Source organism: Balaenoptera physalus, assembly GCF_965194825.1.
Source record: "Balaenoptera physalus genome assembly, chromosome: 11".
Classification (NCBI taxonomy): domain Eukaryota; kingdom Metazoa; phylum Chordata; class Mammalia; order Artiodactyla; family Balaenopteridae; genus Balaenoptera; species Balaenoptera physalus.
In genome coordinates this window covers 62611142-62629937 of record NC_138896.1, presented here as the reverse complement: position 1 = coordinate 62629937, position 18796 = coordinate 62611142, and the positions used below count along the sequence as shown (strand labels likewise).

At 48.4% G+C, this 18796-nt stretch overlaps 1 protein-coding gene across 11 annotated transcripts in view; it reads right to left on the bottom strand.

The window, feature by feature from the left end:
* Positions 1-565: 565 nt before the first annotated feature.
* The window catches only part of CTDSPL (CTD small phosphatase like), a 126013-nt gene continuing 107782 nt past the window's right edge, over positions 566-18796 (bottom strand). For 4 of the 11 annotated variants that reach the window (XM_082412974.1, XM_082412969.1, XM_082412972.1 and 1 more), the window contains 6 exons: positions 18075-18176; positions 14906-14962; positions 11714-11806; positions 7915-8100; positions 4496-4613; positions 921-3541 (listed from right to left, as the gene is read on the bottom strand). In XM_082412974.1, the coding sequence (XP_082269100.1) occupies positions 3414-3541; positions 4496-4613; positions 7915-8100; positions 11714-11806; positions 14906-14962; positions 18075-18176 (684 nt within the window). In that variant the 3' untranslated portion in view covers positions 921-3413. Of the gene's footprint in view, positions 858-920; positions 3542-4491; positions 4614-7914; positions 8101-11713; positions 11807-12440; positions 12537-14905; positions 14963-16861; positions 16994-18074; positions 18177-18796 lie in introns of those variants that run through there. The other 7 variants (XM_082412973.1, XR_014250789.1, XM_082412975.1 and 4 more) reach the window with 7 other exon arrangements.

The following is an 18796-nucleotide window of genomic DNA, read 5'->3' as shown; positions in this document are numbered from 1 at the left end:
CTGGGGTGACCGCTCTGGCTGGCCAGGTGCTCTACTGTGGAGAGGGCACCTAGGGGCATGGCACAGACTAACTGGGGGGGGGGGGGGTTGGGGTGTGTCTCTGGGTAAATATTAGGTTTCCTGGCCTGATATAACACTGTGCCCTGTGTTCTTTGGGATGAATATACATGCCTGGCAGAACCCTGTATCCCTAAGACAGACAGAATAGACTGCAGAGGACTGTCTCACTGGCCTCCATTTTCTCATCCACAAAATGGGGATAAGACCCATCTGCTGAGCTTGTTGACCCTGGTGTTTTTCGTTATCTGAATTAGGTATCATTATGAAGAGACAGTCCTTAGAGTGGTGAGGCTGTGCCCAAGGCTCTGCCAGGACTTCCTAGCAGAGGGGCAGGGCGGGGAACTTGCAGCCCCTTACCTTCTCATACAGAGGGCTGGGCTGAGGGCAATGTTTCTGGATGTCCCAGTGCGAGAAAACTGTTTTGGATATCCTTACTCTCTTCCTGGTCCTTTGCCATACTTCATTTGATAACCACAGCACCTCAGCCAGCATATGCGAGGGCTATGGGTTTAGGTACCACACTCAGTGCCTGTGGCTCTGAGGGGCTGGGGTGGGGGCTGTGGTTTCCTCAGGCTGCGCTTGGAAGCCTGCTGGTAGGGCTGGAATCCTTGGGGGATGGTGAGCCAGACCGCTTCTGTCTGGGGAGATGAAGCCAGGGTCCTAACACTGGGCAGAGTGGTTTCCTAGCTCCCCTTGGAGTCAAGGTCCGTGGTTCCTGAGATCCTGCTCCCATTGGCCCCTGCTCTTCAGAAGCTGGGGCACCGGGAGACCCAAGGTGCCGGTGTGAGGCTGTGCAGCTGGGAGAGAACAGAGAACAGAGTGAGGAGAGGTGCTAAGGAGCAGTCCACCCACAAGAGAGCGCAGTTTCATGTATTTATTTTTGGCAGGAAGGAAATCATTGCAAATCTCTTGACTGACAATGCTTGCCCCTGGAAACGTGCACATTCTACATGTAGTATTTCCCCAGTGATGCTGGATTGTTTACACATTCAAATGTCCAACAGAAATCCATGACTACCCAGACACCAGCATCTCCACCACTTGGTGGGGGGGGGGTGTGTTTGTCTATAGAGAAGCTCCCTGGAGAATGGAACAGGAACAGACACCATCAAATTTACAGTAAAATAGGAACAGAGGCAGCCAGTTGATTTTGCACAGGTATATGCAAGCACTTCAAACCATCCACTCTTCTCGAACCCTGGCATGCCAACTGTCCATCACAGCACCTTTAAAAGCAGAGGCACAAACGTCACGAGTGTTTGACCATAGGGCTGTGTGGTTCTGGATTTTATGAGAAAGCCATCTTTAATATACAGGGTCTTAAAATGTTGCCAGGTTATATAGACTTATACAGATTTCCTTTTTATACAAGTTCAAATGCTGCAACCATGACAAATCAGTGTCATTAGGGCATCCTCATGTCTCCAAAATCATCTCATCAAAATTGCACCACATCAAAGGAGTTTCCCCATCAACCATCAGCTATGACACATGGTGCTTCTTTTTAGGATACAGATGCATTGTTTACAAACAGCTAATGGGTGAAACCACGGACCAACACGTAGGATTCCAGAGCAATGGAAGACAGAGCAGTAACAACCTCAGGTGTGCCTGGGCACCTCCACTCAAGGCCCGGCCAGAGATGTGATAACATCACAGTCTACGACCCACAGAATCCTGTTCCAGATCTTAATGTAAAAAATATTTTTCCAGGAGACTATATTTTAACCTGGTACCAAAAGGACCATGGGAACTCAGGAGGTCAGATTTCTCATTTGGCTCAAGAGTTGGGGGGTGTTTTGGTAACATGGGAAGTATATGGCACAGAGAAATAGCTGATAGGTTTCATTAGGTTTTAAAGCCCACAATTTAATAAAAGGTAATAATTAAAAACAATACCCGTATTTACCTTAAAAAACATAAACCCCAAACATTCATCTCATTTCTTGGCCTTATGTTAGAATTCTATTGCTTCATTTACATGTAGATGATTAAAAATATATATATCGATATAGATATTTTGATTATGTACATAAAGCAGAATCAAGGGTTAAAATAAGAACGGAATTTTGGAGTGGGGTCAAATAAGGTGCACAGAATCCAGAACCCTCCGAGGGCCTGCTGCCCTCCTGAGACATTCTGTGTCTGTGGTGGCAGGAACTGGGTTCCACCCCTGGCAGCGCTGCACTGGCTCAGTGCAATGGTGCTCACGGTTTCAGGAATGACCAGGTGAAGTGTCTGGCTCAAGCCTGCCAAGTGTCTTCACTCCATCGGAAGTGGGGCACGATTCCTAGGTTTGATTCCCCTGGAATATTCTAGAATTTCAGTCCTCTCTGCCCCCTATTCCAAATAAGACCTCGGGATGCCAACAAAGAAGGGGGCACAGGTGAGCATCTAAGGCTCTCATCAGGACTGATTTCTGTGTGGATGTCCACACATGTCAGACACTTGACTGCAACATTCAAGACATTTAAGGCAGTGGGTTCATTTAATGACTAGTTTTCCAAATCAAGGTGTATGGCATGTGCAGACCTGCCACGTAACTGTTATCTTCTGTAGTCATGCCTTGCAAGGGGCTGTTTCTATTTTAACTGGCATGTGGATTACTGGGTTTGGAACACTCAGAGCGTGGGGAGACCTGGTTACCCCTGAATACTTACTTCTCTTCTGAAAGCACGGCAGTCCGCAGACCAAAGTGCTGTTGGGAGGACGTGATTGGCAGCTGGCTTCACTATTTTATGAATGAAAGCAGAAAAGAAATTTTACTTTGACAGCTCCCCGCCCCCCCACCGTTTTCCAGTCTTCTTAGTGCCAGTCACTCCCACCAGAACTCCGGCCCGACCCATAAAGGACTAAGGCAACGGTGCCAACATGAAAGGGTTCTTTTAAATTATCTTTAAGAGCAATACTTTATAGACTGTCTTATTGTCAAACGAGGAACATGGCACTGCTTAAAAGATCTCACTGGGAAATGCTGCAAAGGGAGCCCCGGCTCAGGGAGGGGGCCCGTCCTCTCCTTGGCTCTGGGCGATGGGTCCCACATCTAGACGCGTTTCCCCAACCCTCGGCTCAGAAATAGGCTGTGCTTCAAAAGAGAAGACCAAGAGATGGACTCGGGCCACATCAGCATGGTGGTGGGTTGAGGCCACAGGTTCTCAAGAGAGAACGGTCGGCTTATCAGAAACTCTGAGCTTGACTGCAGTTTGAAATGAACGCCACACCGGTCAGGTGCGCTGGCCCTTTTGTCTTTGTTCCCTTCTGAACTCCCGAGGCTGGTGCCAGGGAAGGAACGCAGTCCACAGTCTGCAACGGGGTGGGACACCTATGTTTCTGACCCTGTCCAAGTCTGCAGCTTAGCAGTGAGCAGATTCTGAGCGTAGGCACAGTGGCAAAGAACAGTGTAACAGCCGCTGGTCAATTCCATTTGGTGGCAGCGCGGTAGCAGCAAAGAAAATTCCCAAACAGCTCCACGGGTATCCAGCTTTTGGAAAGGACAGATTTAAAAATCAATCAACAGATTTTTTTTTAACTATCCAAGGGTTTTAGAGTTTCTTAGAACTTCTCTACCAACAACAACCAAACCAAAAACATACAGAAGTATGGCAGTAGTGTGAAAGCGGAAGTGACATGATGCCACTTTTCAAGGGGAAACTGTGACCTCAAGACAAATTTGTCACCGTCAGAAATAATAAGAGTAATATAAAAGGATCTATCGTTTCCTAAAGCGTTGAGCCACACGATTGCGGATACATTCCAAACTGGGTCAGAAATGAATGCACACACTGACACCGTCACTAGCAGGGGCCTGACCCTGTGGCATGCCACAGGCGGTCGGAGCAGCACACCGGCTGGGAGACAGGCTCCTATGACTCACCCCCATCCCTTACCACCCACCTCCCTCCCACCTTCCAGGTTTTAGAAAATTGTCATATTTATCTTCTTAGAGAAGCTAAGACAATAAAAGACTAAAAGATGTCTGGAAATACGTTGTGTAGAAAAATTAACTCTCAGCTTAAAATAACATTCAAAAAGGCACTTCATCCTGTAGGAAAGAGATTCTGAGTTGGGTCAGCTACTCTGAGCTGGGGTAGAAGGGGACAGGCTGTCTGCTGGAGGGGAGGACAGTTGAAAGAAGTCTGATAGATATCAAGCTTTTTTTTTTTTTTTCCCATTTTTTTCCTTTTTGGTATGTCTTAAGAAAAGCAAATCCAGTAAAATGCATGTCCCTTTATGAAATTCGTTAAAAGAGTTCATTTTAAAATAGTTGTTTCTGTTCTTAAAAAATAAACCAGGTAGGTATGGCCACATTCGCCCCGTGGCCTGGAGTATGGCGTGTCCTCACTCTTAGCTCCTGTGGAGCTGAGGCCAGGCAGGTCCCGAGGCTGAGGTTCCGGGGTGCACAGGCGAGAGGCGGGCGGAGGCCGGGGCTACCTACTGCAGAGTCTGTGCAGCATGCTGTACACGTCGTCTTCCTGGCTCAGGCCCTCAAAGAAGGGGATGAGGTCCAGTAGCTCCGTGTCTGTCATGTCATCGAACCAGGACTGCACAGGCACCTGGAAGACAGTGCATGGAAGGGGCAGAAGAACTGTATCCAGGCCTGGGGACTGCTTCTAGCCTGACTGGGTCCCTGTACTTTAACATTTTCTTTGGTAAGGAGGATGGGTACCTGGAAATCATCATCATCATCATCATCATCATCGTCATCATCTTGTTCGTTCTCCTGTCCCAACTAAAATCAATCCAGATCTACCTGGTTCAGGAAGGCAAAATTAAGTGTGCCCACTTTGCAGGCATTTTGCCTGTTTTGTTTTCCTGCCACAGAAAAGGTGGCCAGGGCGCAGAATATATAACTAGCTTAGCGCCTTGCTAATTCCAAAACGCTCTTGCCATTGCATTAAACCAGCTTCCTGTACCTCAGAGCACTTGGAGCCAGAGGTCACCAGCCAACACTGACATCAGGGAGCCCACGTAGAGGGCATCAGAGGGCTTCCACTTAGGGTCACTGTGCCAGACTGCACGGCAAGGAGAAGTGGACCATTTCCTCCCACGCTTAGCAGAGATCAGTTAAAAGGGGAAGTATAAAATTTCAGGACATTCTGAAGACATGGGCAAGACAGCATTCTCCCTTAGGTTTAGACAGAGAGGTGGGGAAGGCTGCTAGTGGGTGGTAGCCAGGGGTGCAAAGAAGAGATATTAAAAGAAATTTGGGGAAGCCAAAAAAGTTTAAAAGCAGTATTTTTGACCATTTTACAAATCTAAAGACTGCTCAGAAACACAAAAATTCAGCATGTAATTTAAAAAAAGAAACAAGGTAAGGATTAACCAAAAAATGACTACTCCTGGGGAAGGGGCAAGAATGGGTGAGAGGACAGAAATGGACACAAGACTTCTCTGAATTTATCTTTGCTGATAGTTTTGATGTTAAACTATGTAAATGTGTTACCTAATTGAAATAAAATTAAATCATTAAGAAAAAAAGCAACAAAAGATGAACCTTAGTGTATATAAGTTTGTGACATAACCATAGAGAGGATTATTTCAAGTGATTTTGAAACATAGTGTTGTTTGTAGATTTCTCAAAAAAAAACACCTCTAAATGCATTCAATTGTTTTATTAGTAATAATATTAAAACAATGCAATTTTGAAGCTATTAAATGTATACTATAGAATAAATCAAATCTGTAATGATGTTAATATCTTTAGGAATCAAGAGTTTCAGCATAAGAGAAGGAGACACAAATACAAAAACAAAAAGAAATTAAAAACTGTTACAACTGAATTGGAAAAACCAATGTGAATTTATGATTTTGTTTTCATTCTAAAAATAAAAATAAGTGTATTTTAGCTCTGTCCAGTAGAAAGGACCGGAAGCAAAGGACATCCCAGTAACAATGAGAACCCACCCAAACTGTGGTCTCTAGCTACCATTTTCGTTCTTAGGAACCAGGTTCCATAGAAAAATGGCTGATTCCAGGGCTGGAGCAAGAAATGGACAAGATGAGCTTGGAACATCTTGTTGGACCAGACAGCAGGAAGCTATCAAAGACTCTTGTTATCTGAAGGGGCATCCACTGGCCAAAGGTGAACATTTGAGGGTACAAAAGGATAATAGATGGACTTAAGTTATAACATAAAAAAAACCCATGAGTTCATAATGGTACCTAAAAAAATTCACTGGTTACTTTTGGAGGTTGCTGGAGCACCAACTCATGACTCTGAAAACTGCAGAATTAAAGAAAAAGAACCAAGACTTTACTCTGACTTCCCTATTCAAACATTCAAAATGAATTTTAGGGTCATCAAGTAGTCAATGAGAGCAAGTTCAATTAAAAAAAAAAAAAGAATTCCAGCCCATAAATGCAGAAAGAATGATAGGATTTAGAAATCACCATTTTGCAATTCCTAATGAAATAGTGGATGTAGGTAAGGATCATCAATGACTGCTCCCATTTTTAGGTGAAAGGTCGACTGAAAATTTTAAAATGGATGGATCAGGCTGACAACACCTGAATCCAAAAATCAATTCAAAATCTTTAAAAGTGGGACAACCTGATGTTATATGCCTCCTGAAGTGATACCACAGTGAGTACACAATACCAAAGCAATGTATGGACCTTGTTTGGATTCTGGTTCAAACAATCCAAATGTAAGAAAATATTTCGAGATGATTGGGAAAAGATGAACACAGACTGGATATTAGATAATATTAAGAAACTGTTACTATTATCAGATGTGATAATGGAATTGGGATTTTTTTTTTTTTTTGGCCATGCCGCGAGGCTTGTGGGATCTTAGTTTCCGGACCAGGGATCGAACCCGTGCCCCCTGCAATGGAAGCGTGGAGTCCTAACCACTGGACTGCCAGGAAAGTCCCTGGAATTGGGATTATACTAAAAAGAACCCTTATCTGTTAGACACATTACAAAATGCATTATGTTGAATTTGATTAACTCATCAAAAGGAGCATATTTAAATATAATACATTTTGAATGTTTGTTCAAATAATGATTATACACTAATGGAATCTAGTTTGAACTCAGTTTTTGGTTATAAGTGGAGCAACAGAGTTCTGGCCTCAAGGAAAGGACCCTGTTTGGGCTTTTGTTGAGTCTGAGAAACCTGGGCTTGGGAGAAACATCCTCTCCAGGGCCTGAGCTGAGGCCTGGCGTGGCGGCCACTGTGGAGGGGTGAGCAGTCACCAATGGGGCTGGTCTCTCTTCCCCTGGAAACGAAGGGCGGGCAGCAGGAGGGCGTCTCTCCTGCTCTGAGTTGTGCTGCACCCAGAGGGTCGGCACTGGGAGCTGCCACGCTCCATGGAGTTTTATGTAGGAAATGGTCCCGTTGTCTACTTTTTAGACATCATTATGAGGTGGTAAAGCCTGGCAGTCTTATCTGAAGACCTCACCGAAGTGCTATTCATTCTTAATACTTCTGTTGAAGAGGTCACCCAGGCCTTCTAAGTCTACAGGGGTCATGAAGTCCTGGGCAACAGCCAGCTCCAGGAAGCTAATGACAGAACCTTCTCGGTCACAATCCTAAAGATGCTAAGGGGATACAGGCTCATTGAGCCTGCAAGCTCTGCTCTAAGTGCTTTTCACGTACTGCCACCCAACCCTCCAACAATCCTATGAGATCAGCATGCCTATAATCCCCATTTGACAGAGAGGACAACTGAAGCTCAATGGGCATAAATAACTTGGCCAATGTCATGTAATTGCTAAATGGCAGAGTTGGGATTTCACCAAGGAAAAGGCCAAGAAACCCCGCACAGGTGCTTGAAGGTACAAAAGTGGTTCTGCTTGGCAAGAGAGCTCAGATGGAGCTCTGCGTCCTTTTGCTTTGGGGCTACTTACTGCATTCTCAGGATGGAAGATGTACGAGGCAGGAGAATTGTCCACGATGATCACTTTGCTCAGCTCCCGCCCAAGGCGACTCAGGTCTTTCACGTAGTTCCCTCGATGGAAAACACACGATTCTCGGAAGAGCCGGGCCCGGAACACACCCCAGCGGTCCAGCAGGTCAGCCACAGGGTCTGCGTACTGGAAAGCAGGTGTTACAGTGAAGCCTGGGCACCTGGAAGAGCCTAGAAGCCCTGACCTCCTGCAGCAAGATCCATACTACTTTTCTAAAAAGGGATTTAAATAACTGGATGTGTTTCAGATCCTGGTTATTTCCCTGACACCCTGGATTCTTCCATTTCTCTCACTTCTCATACCCAATCCATCAGAAATTCTTGTCAGTTCCAGCTCCAAAAATATCTTGAATCCACCTGGATCTCTCTGTATTGTCACTGCCTCGTCTGGGCCTCTGTAATCTCTGGCCAGCAGTGGCTGCGTGAGCCTCCAGAATAGCCTCCCTCTTCCCCTTGGGCCTCCTTTCCACCTATTCACCCCACAGCTGTCAGAGTGGCCGCTGGAAGACATCTGTCAGGCCACATCACTCCCTGCACTGTCTTCCCACCGCATTTGCAACGAGGCCCCCTGGTCCCTGCCGGATCCTGTACGGCTGCAGCCGCTTCTCAGCTCCATCTCAAGTCACTTGAGCCACACTGGCTTTGCACATGGTTAGGACCTTTGCACCAGTGTCCCCTCTGCATGGAACACTCTCTCCCCCTCTCTCTGCACAAACTTCTCCTTCTGTCTCCTCATTTTTCAGATCTTGGCTTCCCTTACTACCTACCCAGCCCTTCCTCTCTGGCTACTCTCTGGCCTCACAGCCATTCCCCCCACAGAGCTCACCACCACCTGGGACCACCTTACGTTCCTGTCACCTGTCAGGGCCCAGGCCTTGCCTGTCGTGTTCCCCATGACATCCCTAGCACTTGTGGGTGCCTACCTCATAGTAGGGCTCAGTAAATACTAGTTCCATCAGTGAACAAAAGAGCAGACTTGGGATCTGGCTTGTGTGCACGGGGCCACACTGCCCCCTAGAGGTGCTCTGGGCAGCTGGGCCAGCCCAGCCCCCGACTGTCACTGGATGGTGCCCAGACAGCACTTCCATTTACTTGGAGCCCAGGAGTTTTAAGGGAGGGAGTTCGAGCCCCGCTCACAGATGGGGTTCATCCAGCTTGGCCCTATTCCATGGCCTGGGGGAATTTCCCCCAAAGCAGGCTGAACTGGATAAAGAAAGAAAGGGGTTATCCCTGAGGGAAAATCTTCATCCAGACTGAGTGGCCTGGGCTGAAGGCAAAAGAGTGGCAGCTCCCAGCCCGACGTTAGGTCAGGCCTCAGCACCAAGACCCAAGTGAGGGGCACAGCCAGTTTCCCTAGGGGCCCAGAGGCTCTGCCAGGGAGGTAGGAAGCACCCGAGGCTGGTGGTCTTGGGAAGGCCAGTGGCGGAACGCACAGCAGCCCAAGTGCAGAGCCAAGGCAGGCACGGCTGCAGGATGCAGGGCTACAAGCAGCATCCTGGTTCCATGGGCGAGCCCTCCTCTCTCCAGAGACATCCTGATGGAGCAGAGTCCAGGAGGAGGCTGGATTTCCTGCCAACCAAGTGGGGTGAGCTCAGGGCTCTGCAGTTTTCTGCTGGTGAGGGTAGCCAAGTGCCACGTGGGTTGTTTTTAAGGGGCTGACTCTAGCTAATTTCTTCATAATCATTAACGGTGGCGGTGGCATATATCTTTCAAGGGAATGTCTGAGTCTGGGGCTCCAGGCCTTGGAGATGAAGGTGGGGAATATAAGCTTCATGTGGGCAGGGACTGTCTCTTGTTCTCTGTGGTATGCCTAGTGCCTAGTACAGTGGCTGACACACAGTACATACTTGCTGGGTGAGTGAATGAAGGAAGGACACTAAGATGGGGAAGCAGACACGGAAGGGCTCTGACAGTCAGCAGAGGGTTGCTTAGGCCCCCGGGCGGCAGGCCAGGAGGTCCTCTGCACCAACAGTGCTGGCTGGGGCTGAGCCCAGAGCCAAGCACTGGGGAGCGGCCACCTGTCAGCAGAGCTTGTGCACCAGGGAGGAGAGAAGCTGGACGGCTAGACTTGAGGGCTGATTCGGCAGAGCCAGCCTTGGGTAGCAGCAAGAGAAGGGCTGGAGAGACAGATGGAGGGGCAGGTGGGAGCCGTCCAGGAAGAGCGACTGAACAAGGATGTTTAAGCAAGTGCTGGGGATGATGCCAAGAAAGAGTGCTTTCAATTTTGCCAAAGAAAAAACAGCTCTCAGTCCACCAGCATTGTGCGATCTTCCTGTCTGTTATTTCTTTGGTTATCACTTCAGGCTCCTTGGCAGCCCAGAGCACTGTCAGAAAAGCCATGGGCACCGCAGCACGATTAGCCTTGGTACCGTTGATCTGAAAGGGTACCCATCAGGGAAGATTACACTTTTCCTGAGGCCACGTTCTCTTTTCAGTATGCAGAAGTCAGCCCGGGGCTTTGGATTCCCTCGCTACCGGCCTGGTGATGAGCTTGGCAGAATGTGAGCAAGTGGGGCTCTCTCTCACCTCGGCCATGACAGAGAGATGGCCCAAACCAGCAATGCCCAGCCTGGCAAAGCAGCATGTCTGGGAACTCGGGGTCAGAGTTCCCGACATGCAGAGAAGGGAGCCGCGCAGAGACAGAACACGGGGGAGGAAGCTGCCTGTGGGTCCTTGGAGCAGGGCTGCAGGCAGGCAGACAACTAACTTGGGCCCCAGAGAGCTCACCTTTGGGGCCATTCAGGGTCCCTGAGGTGCCCATGGAGACACCGGCAGTGCCATCAACAAATGGATGGCATTGGCCCCATCAGGGTCAGGGTTTGAGACATGGTCATGGCAAGGATCTCTCCTGAGGAGCAGGGCCTGCTCTGTCTGCCCTCCACACCACGCACGTGCCTCCGCTCACCGTGAAGGGACAGACTAAACCACACTGGGGACCCTGTGAGCCTGCCAGTTCCCTCAAACAGTAGGAGAGGGCCAAGAAACCACTCTCCTTGGTCAGAGCCAGTATAGATGCTGGGTCAGAGATTCACACCAAACCACAGGACCAGAACATGTGTGAATTATTTTATCATCATGAATAATTATGATAATAAACAATGAACACCAGGAGCAGTTACCATGTGACAGCGCCCAGCACAGCGCATGGGACCCGGCAGGTGCTCCACGGACACCTGCTGAATAGGAGTGGGGCCCTGTGCTAAGCTCTTTATGGGCATGATCTCATTTGACCCACTCCATGAGGTAGATGGAATCATCCCCATCTTATAGAAGAAATGAGGCGAGAGAAGTGAAGCAACTGGCCTGAGGTCCCAGGGCTCATGAGGGCAGTCACAACTCTCATTCGGCCCCAGCAGGCGGATGAATCTTTGACCCTTATCTCTCCCTGAAACCCGTGTGAGCTAACCCAAGGGCAAAGAGGCCTGAGCCTGTAGCCAGTCAACAGATGAGATACATACGCCCTTTCTTGGTTACACTGGACACATGTGTGGTTTCCTGGTCTGTGGATGAGTAGCTTCAGCGGGCACAGGAAGCAACTTCATGGAGCACTTGTTCCCAGTGCTGTTGCTATGGTAACCCAGAAGCCACTCAGGTTGGTGCTGTGCACATGGCCTGCATCCACCCCACCTGGGGTGGGAACCTGTCACCATGGAGACAGCTTCCCCCACCTTAACAAAGGGCTGCTTGACAGGGGGCACGGGTGGAGGGGCTGGGCGCTCAGGGCTGGGGGCAGGACCCACCTTGGCCAAGCTGGCAGTAAAGAGCACACACTCAAACAGCTGCCCCATCCTCTGGAGGAACTCGTCCACGTGTGGCCGCTTCAGCACATACACCTGCAACGGCAGGGACAGCACGCCGGTCAGTCACAGCAGCCGCTGCGAAAGGCCTGGGGCCCGGACACCCTGCATAGGAAGAATTCCTAACCAGGTTCCTGCCTCCTGCCCCTTGGTTTAATGTGGTACGTACGAAGGGCTGTGCAGTCAGATATGGCGCTTCAGGCCAGACACACCTCAGATAGGGCTCCAGGTCTGAGTTGGGAGCAGACGCCCCTCCCAAGGGGGAAAGGGAAGCTGACCATGGTATTGAAGGTCCTGGGGATTTTCAGAACCAGTGAGTGGAAGGGTTGTGCCGCATTTGTGTGACACAATTCCTTCATTTCACGTGCGTTTCGTGGCACATGCTCTCAGTCAGGCCTTTGTGGACACAGGCTGTGGTCTGGGGTAGTCCTTTCGGGAGGTCAGGGCCTGGCCCCCTGCCCGGCAGGCCTGGGATTGCTCCAGCTGCTACCTACTCTGATTGGAACCCCTCCCTCACTAAGACGGCCTGGGGTGGAGGGGCAGGCCCAGCAAAGCCGAAGGAAGGGCCTTCCTTGTCGGCTTGGGAAACCATCTACCTGACCCCACAAAGGTAACTCTGCTTGGGTCTGCTCCAGAAACAGATGCTTCAGGGGACTTGAAGCCTGCCTACCCCAGGCCCCGGAAACCAGCCATCAGGAGGAGCCGCCAAGCAGACGGGGGCAAAGAGCGGCCTTTCCTAGAGTGGCTGGGCTCTGCTCCTGACTGGGGAGCCTGAGCAAATGTGAGGAAACATGGGAGCGGGGAGAGAAGGCAGAGCTGGCGAGAGAAGACAGAGGAGGTGGGAGGAGGGAAGAACTAATTAAAACTTGAATAAATTCCATCTGAAATTAGCCATTTCCCTAAAATAATTCAAACTTGTTAAAATTCAATTCAATTCATATTCGCTCAGTCCCAGCTCTGGGCTCAGCCTGAAGCAGTTACAAAGGTGAGTGAAACACAGGCCTTGCCCTTGAAGAGCTCACAGTCTAGAGCAGACATACAGAAAAATATATCAAAATAAACATGTGTAATGAAAGCTATAGTAGAGGGATAAATTAAGGATGATTAACTCCCCTCTCAAGGGGAGGGAATCACAAAAGGGAACATTTGGCCTGGACCTTGAAGGATGAATAGGAGTTCACCAGGCTGATAAGGATGAGAAGTGAGCTTCCAGACAGAGGAAACAGTATGAGCATGAGACCTGGCCTGAAAACGCTTGGGGTGTTAGAGAATGGCCAGAGCCCTGCATGACCAGCCCTTCAGAGGCAGCAATAAAATAGGGGGAAATGGGGGTAGAAAAGGCTGAAGATGAAATGTGAAAAGCAGTCCTTGGCGAGTATGCATGGGGCCATAAACGAAGCAGGCTGGATACCTGACAGGACGAGTAACAGAGGGGAACGGGGCTCTGCCCCACACGGATGATGTGCTGCTGGTAAAGGAGTTTACACAGAGCCAGGACTTGGTGGGAAACATGGCTGACTGAAAGGGTGTGTGGAGTGAGGGGCCAGAGGAGCAGGATGGCTCAGGGTGGGTGCCCACAGGGCTCTGAGGGGCAGGGTGGCCTCGGTGTGGGTTGAGGGCTGGACCTGTGGCTGTAGTAGCTCCAGGCCCGACTTTTGCCCACGAGGCTGCTTGGTGCCAGGAACGGATCCGGCCTGCGGTCCTCAGTCTCCCTGGGAATACTGCCTGGAAAGGAAGCTTTGCTACACGCGAAGGGCAGGAGACTGGTTTGGGAACTCTGGTGTTGGTGCCTCTGGCAGAGAGGAGGGTCCTGGGCCCGGAGGCCAGCGTCCAGGCCCGCGTCCGCGTGCAAGTAACCAAGAATAGGCCCCTTGGGACCTGCACAGCCTATCCTGGATTACTTGAACGAGGCCACGGCCTTCGCCAGGGCCTTGGTCCTCCTCTGAGCGCCTGTGGCTTCATTCCCTCAGGAGAGAGAGTTTCTGACCCCAGCTCTGGGGTATCTACCACCAAGTGAATCATAGCACAGTCTGGAGGGCTGGGGCAGCTGGGCGGCTCCTTCGAGAATGGGCTGGCCATAGCAGGTCAGGTCCTGAGGGCCACGCTCACGGTCACGAGGAATGAAGGATTAATTTCTCTCCTAATTCCTGCCATGCCAGTGGGCAGCCTCTCCTTTGTCTCATTATCTTGTAACACGAGCCAAGATAATAAATGCAGAAGCCTTAACTGCTTCTCAGATGCTAAGTTAATTCTGTTGACGCTTCTGCAAATGTTAAATGCCCAAGTGCCTGCCATTTTGGCTCCCTGATGGCTTTTAAAAGTGTGAAGTGTGGAGACACCAGGGACAGAGTTACCAAGGGAGAGTTTTCCTCCTGGGATATAAACACACCAGGCCAGAGACTCTCCCTTTAGATCTTGGGGTTGACAAGGAAGATGACTGGATCATCCTTGTGGAAAACCTACAATGTCTTCCTACAATGTTTCCAATATTTCATAAATGAAACTACTTCCAGAGGAGCTTCATGAAGAAAAAAGGAAAATAAGGGGAAAAAAAATCAGAACAAAGATGTACGCCAACTGACTAGGGCATCTTTATTCAAAGCTGCCTGCTGATCCAAAAAACGCACACCCTTCCTCCTTTCCTTTTTGGGTTGGATTTTGCTAAATATTCACTGGAGAACACGATGCAGGAGTGACAAGGTGAGTCTAGACTGGCTGGCCTTGGAAACGGACAACTTTTCCCGAGAATCTACCATAAGTGGGTGACTTGTGACATTCTCCTGTTGTCTGCTAGGAGAGTAGCTGAAGCAATTACACAGGGAAGTTAATTAGACCATCAAGCTAGGCCAGTGGGGGATATGGAAACTTCTAAAAGTCTGCATCAAATCAAAGAATTATTTGAACTTGCAACCACATCTAATATTTACAAATAGATTCTAGTTTCCCTTATAAACTAAGTATAAAATTCATCTGAGTGAAAGAAAAGCAGAACATCATTGCATTTTCAATAAAATCTACTTCCTTTTGATTTAGGAATAAAAAGATTATGAAATGGGAATTTAGAAATACAGTTCACAGGAAACATAATTACTAAAAAATGCTAACTGAAACTCAGATTTAGCTTTGCTTTCTTACCTGATGTATAGTTCCATCGATTTCAACGGGAACAATAAAATCAGCATTACTAATAGGCTAGAGAAAAAAGAAACTATAATTAATATGTCTGAAAGAACAAAATAAAATTGTAAACTTTAGCACCAAAAAAGCTTGCCTGGACCAATGTTTTTATTGTTGGAAAAAACAATTCAGGAGGATGTTGAAGCCTGCCATGGCTCCTCAAAATAAGCACAAGCAGAAAAGCACATTATTTTCTGTTCTGAATATTGTTACATTTTCAGCATCTTGGTCCAACTTTTTTATCACCTCCCTGGCCCCAGCCACAAAGGGTGGTGCAGCTGGCTTGGGAACGGGGCTCCTCAAACTCCCCGCTCTTGCCTAGAGCCCTCCCAGCATGGCAGGAACCACTGCTGGCCACCAGGGGGAGGAGGTGAGAGCCTGACGATCCCCGAGGACAGGGCTACTCAGGGGAAAAGAATTTGTCTTGGACCCACAAGTGCAGGCTGCCCTGTGAGGGGCTGCTTGACAGATGTTCAACACATGGACCCCAAGTGGGGCCATCGGATATGGGGGGTGAAGTCAGAGGCCACAGCCATGACCTTGGGCAGGCTCCTTCCCCTCTGGACCTCGGATTCTCCTCTCTTCCTCAACTAGAGCAATGGATCTGATGAGTGCCCCTACCTCCATCCAGCATGCATCAGTGATTTCAGGCCTTGCCTGGCACCATCTCCTACTGTGGGAGGTGGGGAGAGCCAGCCCACCCCAGACTGTTCTGCTCTATGTAATACAACACGTAGCACACTCACAAACCTCTGCATATTTAAAGTAACTCTGACACTTAATGACACTTAAAATTCAAATAGGACGCTTCGGCAGTCACTATGTTCTCAATGATAGACTCACATACAGTTCTAAATGGAAGTCCACAAATCAGGTAGAAATGAACAGGCCCAAGAGAAGCATGAGACCACAAACCCTCGGGACACGTAGGAGAGAAACAGAAGGAGGGAGAACACATGTGTGGTGGCCACAGGGCAGGAGTGTGGGGTACGGGGTCTCTGGTCAGAATCTGAACTGGGGTCTCTGCCTTTAAGCCCATTACTGTACACACACATTGTTCTTTGATATGTAAACTGAAAAAAAGGTGGAAAATACTGGATCACAGAACCATTACTAAGCACTCAGCAGAGCACCTGAGGCTTAAGATTATAGTGTCTTCACTGCTTTGGTTGGAAGGCCAAGGATGAGTTCGGTATTTTATAATTTCACAACTAAAATAGAGAATCAGGCTAGAAAACAAAAGACTGAAGGAAGAAACTCTCACAAGGCATTAGATTGTGAAATCATAGTCCACAGAGTATAGAACAAGAGAAAACCATTGCCCAGCTCAAAGCAAGCACTGCCCTCCATCTTTTCTTGCACGAGACCGGGCCAAAGTCAGGGCTGTAAACCTGGGTCCTGGCCCTGCGTGCTGTACAGATGTGCAGTTTCAAGGAGAGAGGTTCACAGCTTTTGGATTCTCAAAGGGTTTTGAAATGCCCAGAACCTTAAAAACCATATGATAAAGAATATTCCGCTCGCAAATGTAGGCAAGCCAGGGAGGGAAGAAATGAAGAGATGCTGTTCACATCAGCCTGTCGCATCAACGCCCTCTGAGTAGGCGCTGGAGATACCAGCGGCTGCCAAGGCCTCGCCTTTGGAGGCAGGAACCCTCAGTAACCTCGGGCAGTCTGGCCAGCGATGCCCACACTCCCAGAGCCGCTTGGAATGAAGCTGTCTATGCTGTAATGGCAACAGACCCCTGTCCTAAAGGGCTTTCTTCCGCAGGGACTTGAAAAAGTCTTGAGCATCCTGCCCATGGGGGAGAAAAGGCTTCCAATGCCGTTCAGGGTTGAGTTGGGATATAAGGTCACTGCAGCCCTGGGACCAATCCTGGAAGGGCCCTTGTGGGGCTGGGGAATGAGTGGTACCTACGTGCCCCAGCTGCCAGCCGGGCCATTTCTCACTGCCAGGGGTAAGTGTGGCCCCGCCTCCACTCTCCAAAGGACTCTAGGACAACTGCCTGGCCTTGTCCTGTCAAGGAGGATTCTGTTTAGTGAGAAGCAGGCCCAAGGAGGGATGTTTCTGGCAGAAAGGTCTTCAGGAAAATTTGATGGCTCTCCCACTTCCCATAGAGCCATCAAGGAGTGACTGGCTGGTGTCAGACACCCACTCCATCTTAGGTGGTGCTTTCACGTCTCTCAGCAAAGTAAGCGGGGTCACGGGCTGGGGGTAAAAAGAAGAATGTGGTCTAACTGGCCAGCAACAGTAGAGCAGTTCCATCGCCAGAAACACCCAAGGAAAACAGGACAAGGACCCTACACACCTGCTTCTTCTCCCCGACACACCAGTCCCCTATTTCCAAACTTTTTTTTTATCATTTGCTTCTTTTAAACAATTTCAAAAAATGGAAAAACGATTAATTAACTCATTTCCCAAGAGTGTAGCCATAGCTGTTCCTGCATAGAGGCCCTCGGGTAATTTGTAATCTTGGCTGTCGTTCTGGCGGGGAGATGGAGACGGAGAGCGAGCTGAGCTCACTGCAGCCCCGCAGCCATCAGGAGGGAGGTCAGGCAGGTGGATACACATTAAGCCGTGAAGCTTAGGAAAAACTCCAGCAACCTCTTGTCATGAAAACGGTCAAGGTAAATGGCTGAATGTGTTCAGATGCCGTTAACTCTGGAAGTCTTCTTCAGAGTTGGGCATCTTCCAAAACTTGGTCTGGGAAAACTTCCAGGAGAGCCGGTTGCTTGACGGTTTTCAACAGTGCCTCCCCTGCCCCTCCCAATACAACTTGCAGCCCGTACAGCGTTCCGGTTACCTTGACAAACACATAGCAGTGGCCTAGGGCACTGATTGCCTTGTGCCACCTGAAAAGTATTTCTGCAGGGGGCAGAGTGTTGGAAAACTCAAATTGCATACATAAGAATGAAGTCTCAGGGATATTGGCAGCCCCAAACTAATCATGTTAATATTCAGCTACTTGAGTTAATGTTCACCTGAGTTAATAAGCAACTGTTATTGGGATTTCATGAACAGGGAGGTCATACGCCAACAACCACAAGCTTTCATCCTTTTAATTTTCCCTTTTCCAATACAACTGTGACCAAATCACAAAGATCACTGATTGTTTTTTATGTTGATTTACCTTAAATGAACTGTGCACCAATGTTTCATCTAAATCAATGACCACACATTTCTTTCCATAGTCAAGCACCGTCACCTCTGGAAGGAGATATTTAGCTGGTGGCTAAAGGGGGAAAAAAAAAAATCAATATTATTACCTTTATGTAAAAGGCAAACCAAATCCCTTATTATTGTATTACACTATGTCAATGAGGTCAGAAATGAAACCAAACATTTAAATGCCTGGTCAAGCACATCATGGAATTTTATTAAAAACAATAGGAATAAGCAGTTTGCAATTGAAGTTTTACCAAGCAAATACTGTGCCACTGCCTGAACGGCTATTATGAGGGCCTGGGCTTTGGAACCAGACAAACTTGGGTTTGAATATCAGCTCTGTCTGTCCTTTGGCTGTGAGTTGGGATAATAATACCTACCACGAAAGGTTGTTATCAGCTATAATTGCAGTAAAACACCCAGCATTCTGCCTGGCACATATGTGGTGGCTATTGTTATTATTAAAATGGACAACATGAAAATGAATGTTAAATTATAATAGCTACTCTAACCATGCAGCCTATGTTCCGGGGTCATATTTCATCTGAAATTCACTGTGGTATATAAGCATATTTTAGAGCTTTATTGGACCATAGTATTTTTTTTTTAAGTTACTGAAGCTTTCAAAAAACTTTGAGAGAAACTATAGAACTACCAGTAAAAAGCAATCCAAAGTGACCTCCAATA